The 13,221-nt window shown below is 46.2% G+C and overlaps 1 protein-coding gene across 4 annotated transcripts in view; it reads right to left on the bottom strand.

The window, feature by feature from the left end:
- The window catches only part of lrrk2 (leucine-rich repeat kinase 2), a 67,478-nt gene that overhangs the window by 46,193 nt on the left and 8,064 nt on the right, over positions 1 to 13,221 (bottom strand). For 3 of the 4 annotated variants that reach the window (XM_029759220.1, XM_029759219.1, XM_029759222.1), the window contains exons 6-22: positions 12,917 to 13,051; positions 12,109 to 12,240; positions 11,805 to 11,924; positions 10,120 to 10,283; positions 9,391 to 9,473; positions 9,178 to 9,284; positions 8,893 to 9,022; positions 8,292 to 8,416; positions 7,897 to 8,030; positions 7,475 to 7,619; positions 6,205 to 6,344; positions 5,984 to 6,112; positions 5,645 to 5,824; positions 2,507 to 2,771; positions 2,106 to 2,279; positions 290 to 405; positions 1 to 91 (exon numbers count right to left, since the gene is read on the bottom strand). In XM_029759220.1, the coding sequence (XP_029615080.1) occupies positions 1 to 91; positions 290 to 405; positions 2,106 to 2,279; positions 2,507 to 2,771; positions 5,645 to 5,824; positions 5,984 to 6,112; positions 6,205 to 6,344; positions 7,475 to 7,619; positions 7,897 to 8,030; positions 8,292 to 8,416; positions 8,893 to 9,022; positions 9,178 to 9,284; positions 9,391 to 9,473; positions 10,120 to 10,283; positions 11,805 to 11,924; positions 12,109 to 12,240; positions 12,917 to 13,051 (2,370 nt within the window). The remainder of the gene's footprint in view (positions 92 to 289; positions 406 to 2,105; positions 2,280 to 2,506; positions 2,772 to 5,644; positions 5,825 to 5,983; positions 6,113 to 6,204; positions 6,345 to 7,474; positions 7,620 to 7,896; positions 8,031 to 8,291; positions 8,417 to 8,892; positions 9,023 to 9,177; positions 9,285 to 9,390; positions 9,474 to 10,119; positions 10,284 to 11,804; positions 11,925 to 12,108; positions 12,241 to 12,916; positions 13,052 to 13,221) is intronic. The other variant, XM_029759221.1, reaches the window with a different exon arrangement.

The raw sequence follows: 13,221 nt of genomic DNA on the forward strand, positions 1-13,221 counted from the left end.
CTTTCTGGTTAGGCGTTGTCCTGCCATACCTCCTCTGAAGTGGCTCGTTGAGCTCAACCTCACCCTGGACTCCCTGTGGATGGATACAGGACTGTTTGATTGGTTAGTAAATGAATTGGTTATTTTGGTAAATTGATTGGCACATATCTTAATTTAATTCATTAATTCATTTATTGAAAGAGAGCGAGAGAGCAAGAAAGAGAGAGGGGGACAGTTGAATTTTTTCTCTGAAATAGAGTAAGTTTAAAAATAAACAATATTTATATTGGTCGTAAAGAAGATAGCCCACCTCGGAGCTAAAGTGCCTGCGACGGCCGTTCTTCCTCTTCTGTGACCCCGCCTTCCACTCCTCTGACAAATCATTGGTGGACATGGGGGACAGTGCCAACGAAAGCGAATCACTTCCTATGAAAATATGGAGACATCCAGTAAGCAAGACATTCCCAAAATAAGGCAACTGTGGCCAATAATTAACAGTCACCAAATTAGCTATTATAAACTCAGCAAAAAAAGAAATGTCCCTTTTTCAGGACCCTGTCTTTCAAAGATAATTCGTAAAAATCCAAATAACTTCACAGATCTTCATTGTAAAGGGTTTAAACACTGTCCCATTCAACAATTAATGAACATGCACCTGTGGAACGGTCGTTAAGACACTAACAGCTTACAGACAGCAGGCAATTAAGGTCACAGTTATGAAAACTTAGGACACTAAAGAGGCCTTTCTACTGATTCTGAAAAACACACAAAAAAAGATGCCCAGGGGCCCTGCTCATCTGCGTGAACGTGCCTTAGGCATGCTGGAAGGAGGCATGAGGACTGCAGATGTGGCCAGGGTAATAAATTGCAATGTACGTACTGTGAGACACCTAACACAGCGCTACAGGGAGACAGGACGGACAGCTGATCGTCCTCGCAATGGCAGACCACGTGTAACAACACCTGCACAGGATCGGTACATCCAAACATCACACCTGCGGGACAGGTACAGGATGGCAACAACAACTGCCCGAGTTACACCAGGAACGCACAATCCCTCCATCAGTGCTCAGACTGTCCGCAATAGGCTGAGAGAGGCTGGACTGAGGGCTTGTAGGCCTGTTGTAAGGCAGGTCCTCACCAGACAACGTCGCCTATGGGCACAAACCCACCGTCGCTGGACCAGACAGGACTGGCAAAAAGTGCTCTTCACTGACAAGTCGCGGTTTTGTTTCACCAGGGGTGATGGTCGGATTTGCGTTTATCGTCAAAGGAATGAGGGTTACACCGAAGCCTGTACTCTTGAGCGGGATCGATTTGGAGGTGGAGGGTCCGTCATGGTCTGGGGCGGTGTGTCACATCATCATTGGACTGAGCTTGTTGTCACTGCAGACAATCTCAACGCTGTGCGTTACAGGGAAGACATCCTCCTCCCTCATGTGGTACCCTTCATGCAGGCTCATCCTGACATGACCCTCCAGCATGACAATGCCACAAGCTATACTGCTCATTCTGTGCGTGATTTCCTGCAAGACAGGAATGTCATTGTTCTGCCATGGCCAGCGAAGAGCCTGGATCTCAATTCCATTGAGCACATCTGGGACTTGTTGGATTGGAGGGTGAGGGCTAGGGCCATTCCACCAAGAAATTTCCAGGAACTTGCAGGTGCCTTGCTGGAAGAGTGGGTTAACATCTCACAGCAAGAACTGGCAAATCTGGTGCAAATGAGAAGGAGATGCACTGCAGTACTTAATGCAGCTGGTGGCCACACCAGATACTGACTGTTACTTTTGATTTTGACCCCCCCTTTGTTCAGGGACACATTATTCAATTTCTGTAAGTCACATGTTTGTGGAACTTGTTCAGTTTATGTCTCAGTTGTTGAATCTTGTTATGTTCATACACATATTTACACATGTTAAGTTTGCTGAAAATAAACGCACTTGACAGTGAGAGGAAGTTTCTTTTTTGCTGAGTTTATTAGATACCAAATAACCTTGTTTAACTTGTGGCTATTTCTTACCAAGTGATTCCATTGTGATTATCAAGAGTGAGTAAAAAGTTTGAAATAAACATGATTTGAAAGTTGACAAGGAGCGCTGTTCTGTGTGTCTCATGGTCCTCACCGTCACTCTCCATATCGTCGTTGAAGACCAGACTGTCCTCTAAAGACAGGAAGCTGGAGTCATCACTCTCGTCTGACATGTACCCAGAGGTAAGGCAGGGGTCAGCTAGAGACCTGGGGGTCGAGGGGGTCCTCTGGAAGGATAAAACGTACCGAGCTAAACATGCACCCTTACCTGAAAACATAACACAGAGAACACACATCCTTTATCCCAGGTTTTTGACCCAAATACATATGCACACGTACTGTACATAACAAAAAAAAAATTATATTCATTCTAGATTGGAAATGTGTAAGCAATATGATAGTTACAGCTTTCCTTCAAATAAGATATAGAGATCTACAGGAGAATCTAAGAAGGAGGGTCTATAACTGGAAATCAGCATCAGTGACTAGACTCACTTGTGCTGGAGCGTAGACTGTTGGCGCGACCTCGTTCAGACAGCAGGGGGCTGAGCCAGGCAGCATCCACCCGACCCAGCCTGAACCCCCCCAGACAGAGGGCATTGTTGTTCAGGTCCAGCCCCAGACGCCCCAGTAGCTGGATGACCGCAGGGCCGTCCCCACGACGCACGCTGGCCCCCAGGGCACCACGCAGGTGCTGCTCATGGACCCCACGGCTGAGAAGCAGCACCACAAGCTCCAGAGGCCCGCCCTGCTCACACACCTGGGAGGGGATGCAGTGGGGAAGTGGTTGAGCGGGGAGGAGAGAGGGTCGAAGGGCAACGCCTAGGAACTGAGTTCCCAAAGTGAAACTAATTGTGAAAATGTTTTGGGCCTGAAAGACCCAGAGGATAAGTTCATGATTTTATGTGTTATTTCATAGTTTTGATGTCTTCATTATTATTCCACAATGTAGAAAATAGTAAAAATAAAGAAAAACCTTTGAATGAGTAGGTGTGTCCAAACTCTTGACTGGTACTGTACATACAGTTGAAGTCGGAGGTTTACATACACTTAGGATGGAGTCATTAAAACTCATTTTTTAACCACTCCACAAATTTCTTGTTAACAAACTATAGTTTTGGCAAGTCAGCTAGGACATCTACTTTGTGCATGACACAAGTAATTTTTCCAACAATGTTTCCAACAATCTGGGTTGGCGCCCTCCCTTGAGTTGTGCCGTGGCGGAGATCTTTGTGGGCTATACTCGGCCTTGTCTCAGGATTGTAAATTGGTGGTTGAAGATATCCCTCTAGTGCTGTGGGGGCTGTGCTTTGGCAAAGTGGGTGTAGTTATATCCTGCCTATTTGGCCCTGTCCGGGGGTATCATCGGACGGGGCCACTGTCTCCCGACCCCTCATGTCTCAGCCTCCAGTATTTATGCTGCAGTAGTTTATGTGTCGGGGGGCTAGGGTCAGTCTGTTATATCTGGAGTATTTCTCCTGTCTTATCTGATGTCCTGTGTAAATTTAAGTATGCTTTCTAATTCTCTTTCTCTCTTTTTCTTTCTCTCTCAGAGGACCTGAGCCCTAGGACCATGCCTCAGGACTACCTGGCATGATGACTCCTTGCTGTCCCCAGTCCACCTGGCCGGGCTGCTGCTCCAGTTACAACTGTTCTGCCTGCGGCTATGGAACCCTGACCTGTTTACCGGACGTGCTACATGTCCCAGACCTGCTGTTTTCAACGCTCTAGAGACAGCAGGAGCGGTAGAGATACTCTGAATGATCGGCTATGAAAAGCCAGCTGACATTTACTCCTGAGGTGCTGACCTGTTGCACCCTCGACAACCACTGTGATTATTATTATTTGACCCTGCTGGTCATCTATGAACATCTTGGCCATGTTCTGTTATAATCTCCACCCGGCACAGCCAGAAGAGGACTGGCCACCCCTCATAGCCTGGTTCCTCTCTAGGTTTCTTCCTAGGTTCTGGCCTTTCTAGGGAGTTTTTCCTAGCCACTGTGCTTCTACACCTGCATTGCTTGCTGTTTGGGGTTTTAGGCTGGGTTTCTGTACAGCACTTTGAGATATCAGCTGATGTAAGAAGGGCTTTATAAATACATTTGATTGATTGGAATTGTTTATAGACAGATTATTTCACTTATGATTCACTGTATCACAATTCCAGTGGGTCAGAAGGTTACATACACTAAGTTGACTGTGCCTTTAAACAGCTTGGAACATTTTCTGGAATTATGTCATGGCTTTAGAAGCTTTTGACAGGGTAATTTACATCATTTGAGTTAATTGGAGGTGTAGCTGTGGATGCATTTCAAGGCCTACCATCAAACTCGGTGCCTCTTTGCTTGACATAATGGGAAAATCAAAAGAAATCAGCCAAGACCTCAGAAAATAAATTGTAGACTTCCACAAGTCTGGTTCATCCTTGGGAGCAATTTCCAAACGCCTGAAGGTACCACGTTCATCTGTACAAACAATAGTACGCAAGTATGAACACCATGGGACCACGCAGCCATCATACCGCTCAGGAAGGAGACGCGTTCTGTCTCCTAGAGATGAACGTACTTTGGTGCGAAAAGTGCAAATCAATCCCTGTAATGGTATGTGTGAAGGGCTGTAGGAAGTCAGGCGCAGGAGAGCAGATAGTTGGTAGCAAAACGGAGCCTTTTATTTGGTGACCCAAAAGCATACGGCACAAACTAACACGAAATACAAATAAGGGTTTAACATAACCCAGCGTAAAGATCGTACTTTTTGGAGAAATGTTCTCTGGTCTGATGAAACAAAAATAGAACTGTTTGGCCATAATGACCATCGTTATGTTTGGAGGAAAAAGGGGGTGGCTTGCAAGCCGAAGAACACCATCCCAACCGTGAAGCACGGGGGTGGCAGCATCATGTTATGGGGGTGCTTTGCTGCAGGAGGGACTGGTGCACTTCACAAAATAGATGGCATCATGAGGCAGGAAAATTATGTGGATATATTGAAGCAACATCTCAAGACATCAGTCAGGAAGTTAAAGCTCGTTCGCAAATGGGTCTTCCAAATGAACAATGACCCCAAGTATACTAACAAAGTTGTGGTAAAATGGCTTAAGGACAACAAAGTCAAGGTATTGGAGTGGCCATCACAAAGCCCTGACCTCAATCCCATAGAAAATGTGTGGGCAGAACTGAAAAAGCGTGTGCGAGCAAGGAGGCCTACAAACCTGACTCAGTTACACCAGATCTGTCAGGAGAAATGGGCCAAAATTCACCAAACTTATTGTGGGAAGCTTGTGGAAGGCTACCCAAAATGTTTGACCCAAGTTAAACAATTTAAAGGCAATGCTACCAAATACTAATTGAGTGTATGTAAACTTCTGACCCACTGGGAATGTGAGCTGAAATAAATCATTCTCTCTACTATTTTTCTGACATTTCACATTCTTATAAATAAAGTGGTGATCCAAACTGACCTAAGACAAGGAATGTTTACTAGGATTAAATGTCAGGAATTGTGAAAAACTGAGTTTAAATGTATTTGGCTAAGGTGCATGTAAACGTCCAACTTCAACTGTACATACACACATACAGACGTACACACACACACACAGTCATATTTCATGAGATCCCCATAGAGATCATTGCTGACCTGGTATATGAGCGACTCGGTCTTGGTCTTCTTGTTGATGTCGGCTCCTAGCTGGATGAGACACTCAGCCATGAGCACATCCCCGTCCTTACAGGCCTTCTCCAGCATACTGTACCTCAGCTCTGCATCGCCACACATCTTGGACAGGGCCAGGCATGCAGCCTTACGCAGCTGGGAGAGCTAGAGGAAGAGAGAGAGACAAAGATGAGAGAGAGACAGAGAGAGAGAGAGGTGGGGAGATAATGGGGGGAGAAGGGGAAGTTATGAGATGGGTAAGGAAGGAAGAAGACCAAGGATTACAGAGTATGAGAACAGACACAGAGAAACACACACGCTTACCGGGTAGCTGCACCGGTCGGGTGGTTCTTCTTTGAGCTGGAGGAAGATCTGTCTGTCAAAGCCTTCCCTCTGCAGCTCCCCTGCTGCCCCTGAGCAGGCGTCCAGCATTCGGAGGGCCACCTGGAACCCCTATTTAGTAAAAACAAATGTCTGTCATTAATTGAAATAACTGGAAATCTTCTAGACTAATATGGCTTTGAGGACCATAGAGGATTACTCACCTTTAACAGCATCTCTGTGTCCTCTCTGTACTGCAGGAGACTGGTAACCAGAACAGACGCCAGGACAGGAACTATCATTCTGGACAGCTTCTTCTTAGACACAAGGCAGTAGAGGAGGTTTAGGCCCCAGTAGTGTATTTCTATTGAAGAGGCAGGAAGGGAGTCAGTGTATTTCTATTGAAGAGGCAGGAAGGGAGTCAGTGTAGTTCTATTGAAGAGGCAGGAAGGGAGTCAGTGTATTTCTATTGAAGAGGCAGGAAGGGAGTCAGTGTATTTTTATTGAAGAGGCAGGAAGGGAGTCAGTGTATTTCTATTGAAGAGGCAGGAAGGGAGTCAGTATATTTCTATTGAAGAGGCAGGAAGGGAGTCAGTATATTTCTATTGAAGAGGCAGGAAGGGAGTCAGTGTATTTCTATTGAAGAGGCAGGAAGGGAGTCAGTGTATTTCTATTGAAGAGGCAGGAAGGGAGTCAGTGTATTTCTATTGAAGAGGCAGGTAGTTATATTGAAGAGGCAGGAAGGGAGTCATTTAACATTTACATTTTAGTCATTTAGCAGACACTCTTATCCAGAGCGACTTACAGTAGTGAATGCATACATTTCATTAAAAAAAAATATTTTCGTACTGGCCCCCCGTGGGAATCGAACCCACAACCCTGGCGTTGCAAACACCACGCTCTACCAACTGAGCCACAGGGAAGGCTCAGTCAGTGTATTTCTATTGAAGAGGCAGGAAGGGAGCCAGTGTAGTTCTATTGAAGAGGCAGGACGGGAGTCAGTTTATTTCTATTGAAGAGGCAGGAAGGGAGTCAGTATATTTCTATTGAAGAGGCAGGAAGGGAGTCAGTATATTTCTATTGAAGAGGCAGGAAGGGAGTCAGTATATTTCTATTGAAGAGGCAGGAAGGGAGTCAGTGTATTTCTATTGAAGAGGCAGGAAGGGAGTCAGTGTAGTTCTATTGAAGAGGCAGGAAGGGAGTCAGTGTAGTTCTATTGAAGAGGCAGGAAGGGAGTCAGTGTAGTTCTATTGAAGAGGCAGGAAGGGAGTCAGTGTATTTCTATTGAAGAGGCAGGAAGGGAGTCAGTGTATTTCTATTGAAGAGGCAGGAAGGGAGTCAGTGTAGTTCTATTGAAGAGGCAGGAAGGGAGTCAGGGACAGAGCCTTTATGTCTCTGCTTTACTTGTCTTTATTCACATTACTTGACAGGGACAATGCACATTGATTGCCATTTCTGTAAACGTGCCAGATTTAGCAAGCAGTACTCTCTCACCTCGTTCCCTAGGGAACATCTGTAGTGTGTGCAGCACAGTGTCTATCGCCCCCTGTTGACAGAGCAGGTCTACAGCTCCAGAGCAGTCAGCCAGGGCAGACAGAACACGCAGGCCACACTCCTGGATGGCTGCACTGCTAATAAACTACCTCACAAACAACAAAAAGGTATATATTTTAAGGTGAGTCTATTACTAACAAGGATAACTGTGAATTCTAGGGACCAGGGATTGTATTCCTAAATTGTCTCAGATTAGGAGTGTTGATCTAGTAACAGTTTTAGGATGTGCCTTTTAGATCACAACAGATAAGATTACAGGGACAGGGTAGACCTGATCCTTGATCAATACTCCTACTGAGATGCTTTGTGAACACGGGCCCTGATTTGAGCAGGGAATGAATTGCATGGGGTGATATGATTACCCTGTTGAGTGTCTCTAGGTAGACTGTGTGGGCCCCCTCCACCACACTCTGGTTCTTCTGCACCCTCAGAGACACGTCCACTGTGTCTGGATCAGCCACAGACACACCGCGATCAGACACCCGCAAACTTCTATCTGCTCAAACACACAAAAGATGACCGAAAATACATTCAGATTTCATTAGCTAAATACAGCTGACTAAGACAAAAGGACTCTCTAGCAGTCTTGCTTTGGGCACTATGGCTGGAGCTTGATACACGTATGCACACGTATGCACACTCGAAAATGCTTCAACACTTGTGAACACGTACACATACCTAAATACTTTTAAAAACACATGTAAATACTTGAACACTTGTACACCATAAGTGTTGACTGTCTATGTGCGTCTCCTACCAGGACAGAGGAAGGCCAGGCTGGCCCTCAGAGCTTCCAGCTGGACCTCAGGTATGAAGTTATGGGCCTTCATGGCCCTAAGAATCTGACCCATGGCCATGTTCAGTTCATCCAGACTGGCCGTCCTACAGAGAGAGGCAAGGGACATCAGTGGTACCCTAGACCAGTGGTTCCCAAACTGTGGGGACCACTGGTCCCCCCCCCCAATAAAAACAATAATACTTTTTAAGGAAGTCAGTCAGGCTTACTCTTGAAAGTTGTAATAGTAGAAAGCACAAGGTGCAATTTCGAAATTGGGCAGTGCATCATCAGTTCCTCTTTTTTATGTTAGTCATTACATACCTTCAAACTAGAGCAGTGATTGTCAACACGGAGTACTGATAACGCAAACTAACAAGTTTGGAACATTCTGTTAACCTGTATTTATATTGAATATTTTCATTGCGATAAAATCTGTTTTGTAAGACAGACCTGTTCCACAAGAGAAACCTGACCTGCAAGTAGGAACCTCTTCAGAAGTTGACTGATGTAATTAGACTAAAGCTCGCAACTGGAATGAGTAAATGTCAGTTGAAATCATGTCAGTTGAAATGATTCCAACCTTCCCTTGAAGAGCAGGTGGAGCAGTTTACATCCACCCGCGGAGACCTCTGGAGAGGACAGATGTCTCTTCATCATCTCCACCACGTTCACATGGAGACCGTTGGACAACAACAGAGACTGCATTTTACCTGCAAATACACACACACACACACGCACGCACACACGCACACACACACAAGCTGTTAAATCTTCTGCAGTAATAAGCAGAGGCTGAAGCCTGACCTGACTGGACGTCACCTCAGACAGTTGATGGGTAGTAACAGGAGCTAGGAGTCTGACTCACTATTGTAGGTGATGAGCGTTCCCATGGCGCTGGCAGCAGCCTGGAACACCCCAGGGGAGGAGGAGTGGAGCAGCATGGCAGCCATGATCTGTCTGTGGACTGGTGTCCTGGGGAGCACACCATCACTGTCAATCACAATACCAGCAAGATTGGAAACGCTAAAGTGAATGGTCAATGACAATACCATGAGGAAAGCTCATGCTAACGGACTACCTTCCGTCTTGCTCTTCTGTGGAATGGTGCCATGACTCGCTGCCATGCAATAGCAGGCTGTGTATGGCCCAACATGCAGCTTCCTAGGGGGAGATGGTTAGAAACAGAAAGAGAGAGATGAGGACAGACAGAAAGAGAGAGATGAGGACAGACAGAAAGAGAGAGATGACGACAGACAGAAAGAGATGAGGACAGACAGAACGAGAGAGATGAGGACAGACAGAGAGAGATGAGGACAGACAGAACGAGAGAGATGAGGACAGACAGAAAGAGAGAGATGAGGACAGACAGAAAGAGAGAGATGACGACAGACAGAAAGAGAGAGATGAGGACAGACAGAAAGAGATGAGGACAGACAGAAAGAGAGAGATGACAACAGACAGAAAGAGAGAGATGAGGACAGACAAAAAGAGAGAGATGAGGACAGATAGAAAGAGAGAGATGAGGACAGACAGAAAGAGAGAGATGACGACAGACAGAAAGAGAGAGATGAGGACAGATAGAAAGAGAGAGATGAGGACAGATAGAAAGAGAGAGATGACGACAGACAGAAAGAGATGAGGACAGACAGAAAGAGAGAGATGAGGACAGACAGAAAGAGAGAGATGAGGACAGACAGAAAGAGAGAGATGAGGACAGACAGAAAGAGGGAAGAGTAGTAGGACAGTGACTAAAATGTCAATATAAGACTAGCTAATAGATGTGTGATATAAAGTGCTGAGGACTTACCTGCACTGTGGAATCGGCAGCATGGACCTCCAGAGCTCTGCAGCAGGCCTCCATCCAGCACAACCCCACATCATCCACCACCTCCTCCTTCCCTCTGTTCTCCTCCGCCTCTCCCTCCTCCATCCCTTCATTCACCACAGCTTTGCTCTGCACTATGGTTTGAGCTGAGTGGATGAGAAACAGGAAACAACAGTGGTGAGCCAGGTGTAAAGAAAGATATGTGTGTGTGTGTTTCAAGTTTCATTAGCCGTATCTACGCGTGGTATACACCGTCCAACGAAATGCTTACAACAGTAAGAGGTAATAAAATATAAGAATATGGCCTCCCGAGTGGAGCAGCGGTCTAAGACACTGCAGTGCTTGAGCCGTCACTACAGATCCGGGTTCGATCCCGGGCTGAGGCCCAGCGTCGTCCGCGTTAGGGGAGGGTTTGGCCGGCCGGGATGTCCTTGTCCCATGGCGCTGTAGCGACTCCTGTGGCGGGCCGGGCGCAGTGCACCCTGACACGGTAGCCAGTTGTAAGGTGTTTCCTCTGATACATTGGTGCGGCTGGCTTCCAGGTTAAGCAAGCAGTGTGTCAAGAAGCAGTGCGGCTTGGCAGGGTTGTGTTTCTGGGGACGCATGGTTCTCCACCTTCACCTCTCCCGAGTCCGTACGGGAGTTGCAGAGATGGGACAAGACTGTAACTACCAATTGGATACCACGAAATTGGGGAGAAAAAGTAAAATAAATAAATAAGAAGAATATGAACGTAAATGGTTCAGTAGAATATATCCAATATTTTAAGTATAATACAAGGCACAATTTATAGTCCAATATTTACTTGTGCTTTGAGGAAGGGGGGGATGAGGGCTAGTGTATAAACTCAGCAGTATAATAAGAGTCTGGTAGCAACAGTTGTGATGTGTGTGTAGCATGAATGTTTATATGTTTATATGTGTGTGTGTGTGTGTGTGTGTGTGTGTGTGCTAAGTTATGGAGAATCAGAGCAGGTGGTCAGGCCAGTTCATGTGTTCAGCAGTCTGATGTCTTGTAGATAGCCTGTTAGTATCAGACCTCATGCTCCGATACCATCTGAACGACGGTAAGGGACAGAACAGCTTGTGACTGGGCTGTGTGGGGTCCTTGACGATGCTGTGTGCCTTCCTCAGGCACCGTTCTAGGTAGATGACCTGAATGGGTGGGAGCACGGTCCCAGTGATGTACTGGGCCGTCTTCACCACCCCCTGGAGGGCCTTGTGGTCGTGGATGGAGCAATTCCCATACCAGGCCGTGGTAAACTGGCAGGATGCTCTCGATGGTGCAGCGGTAGTATTTGGAGAGGATCCGGGACGGCATGCTGAATTTCTTCCGGTGCTTTAGGAAATAGATGTTGCTACCTCTTGACAACTTAGAACTTGTGACTCTTTTTACTGCTGTCCCGTTGATGTGGATAGGGGCATATTCGCCCATATGCTTCCTGAAGTCAACAATCAACTCCTTTGTTTTGCTGACATTGAGGGACAGTTTGTTGTCATGACACCACAATGCCAGTTCACTTACCTTCTCCCTTTAGGCTGACTTGTTGTCCCTGTAGGCCTAAAACCGTGGTGTAGTCAACAAACTGTGTGTGTGTGTGTGTGTGTGTGTGTGTGTGTGTGTGTGTGTGTGTGTGTGTGTGTGTGTGTGTGTGTGTGAGAACTCACTGAGGGCAGCCAGACAGGAGAGCGCAGCAGCTTGTAGAGTGGCGTTCTCAGGGTAAGTCAAACAGGCTCTTACAGTGGCCCTATGCACCCCATTCAGCACCAGAATACTACAATATCTTTCTGAAAGAGAAAAATGTAACTATTAGTGAGGGGTGTGTTTGTGGTGTCCGGGGGGGGGGGGGGGTTTCCCCAGCCTCATCGCTCAACTTTACAGCATGTTGCAGGGCTGTCGTGTGGCTGAAAAACAAATAAAGTATTTTGGCTATAAATCCTACTGCTCATGACCTCTGACCCTGGAACTGACCTGATGTAAACTTCCTGAACAGACAGCAGCCGACCTCCTGCAGTGCCTCGACCTCTGGGAACGACTCCATGGCTCCAGCCACCACACTGTAACACCTCTCTCCCCCCGACATCAGGATCTCCACATTACTGGCTACGATTGATTGAATGATAGATAGATTAATACTTCATTGATCCCCTAAGGGAAACTCAATGTCAGCAGCAAATGAAACAGACAAGTAGGGTTGCCAAATTCTGGTAACTTTCTCAAAAGTCCCAGATTTTCCAGAAATCCAGGTTGGAGCCTGGAGGATTCCCGGATTGCTTACTTATTACCTCCTGATTCCATCTTCCAACTAGGATTTCTGGCAAACCTGGGAATTTTGAGAAAGTTGCCAGAATTGTGCAACCCTACAGAAAAGAAAACACAAAAAAGAATACAATCTGAAAAAGAAGTGGCATGATACACGAGGTACACAGACGTCAGAGAACACCAACAACAACATGGTGAATTCCCATACCACACAGAAAACAGCCTTGACATTGGATCAACTCAAATGAAGATAATCATTGTGAGGAGTGAGACAAGCCCATAACTATATATGTACTGAGAAAATCTACCAATCTCTGAGAAAAGGCTCAAATCTAACTAATTGTTTTCAGTGGGCATAGCAGCCAGAATAGAAATGACAAATATTTTATTTGGCCCCTCAACATACTGTCCTAGAAAGGAATGTGAGAAAAATATGAGAGGAAAGAGAAAAAGCAGCAGAGAGGGGTGGGGGGGGGTAAACAGACAAGTTTTGTATTCTTCTTCATTGGGGACTTACCAGGACCTGCTAGAGGAAGGAGCACCTTCATGGCCTGCAGAAACAGGTCTTCACTGTCGTGAAAACGCTGGAGAGCACCTAGAACCACACTGTGGTCCTGGTTCTCCAGAAACTCTACCAGGTCGTCATCAGACACTGCCAACACAGAGATGCACACAACATCAGTCAGAGTATGAAGGAATATGCCTGAAAAATCCCAGGACACATAAAAAAATCCCCAAAGTACTTCTTTGCAGATTTTGATAGCAAGGCAAAATCCCCAATTTGCAGTGCAGCCTAGGTATCTCCACTGGCGACGAGGTATC

The sequence above is a fragment of the Salmo trutta genome, chromosome 7 (assembly GCF_901001165.1).
Source record: "Salmo trutta chromosome 7, fSalTru1.1, whole genome shotgun sequence".
Taxonomy (NCBI): Eukaryota; Metazoa; Chordata; class Actinopteri; order Salmoniformes; family Salmonidae; genus Salmo; species Salmo trutta.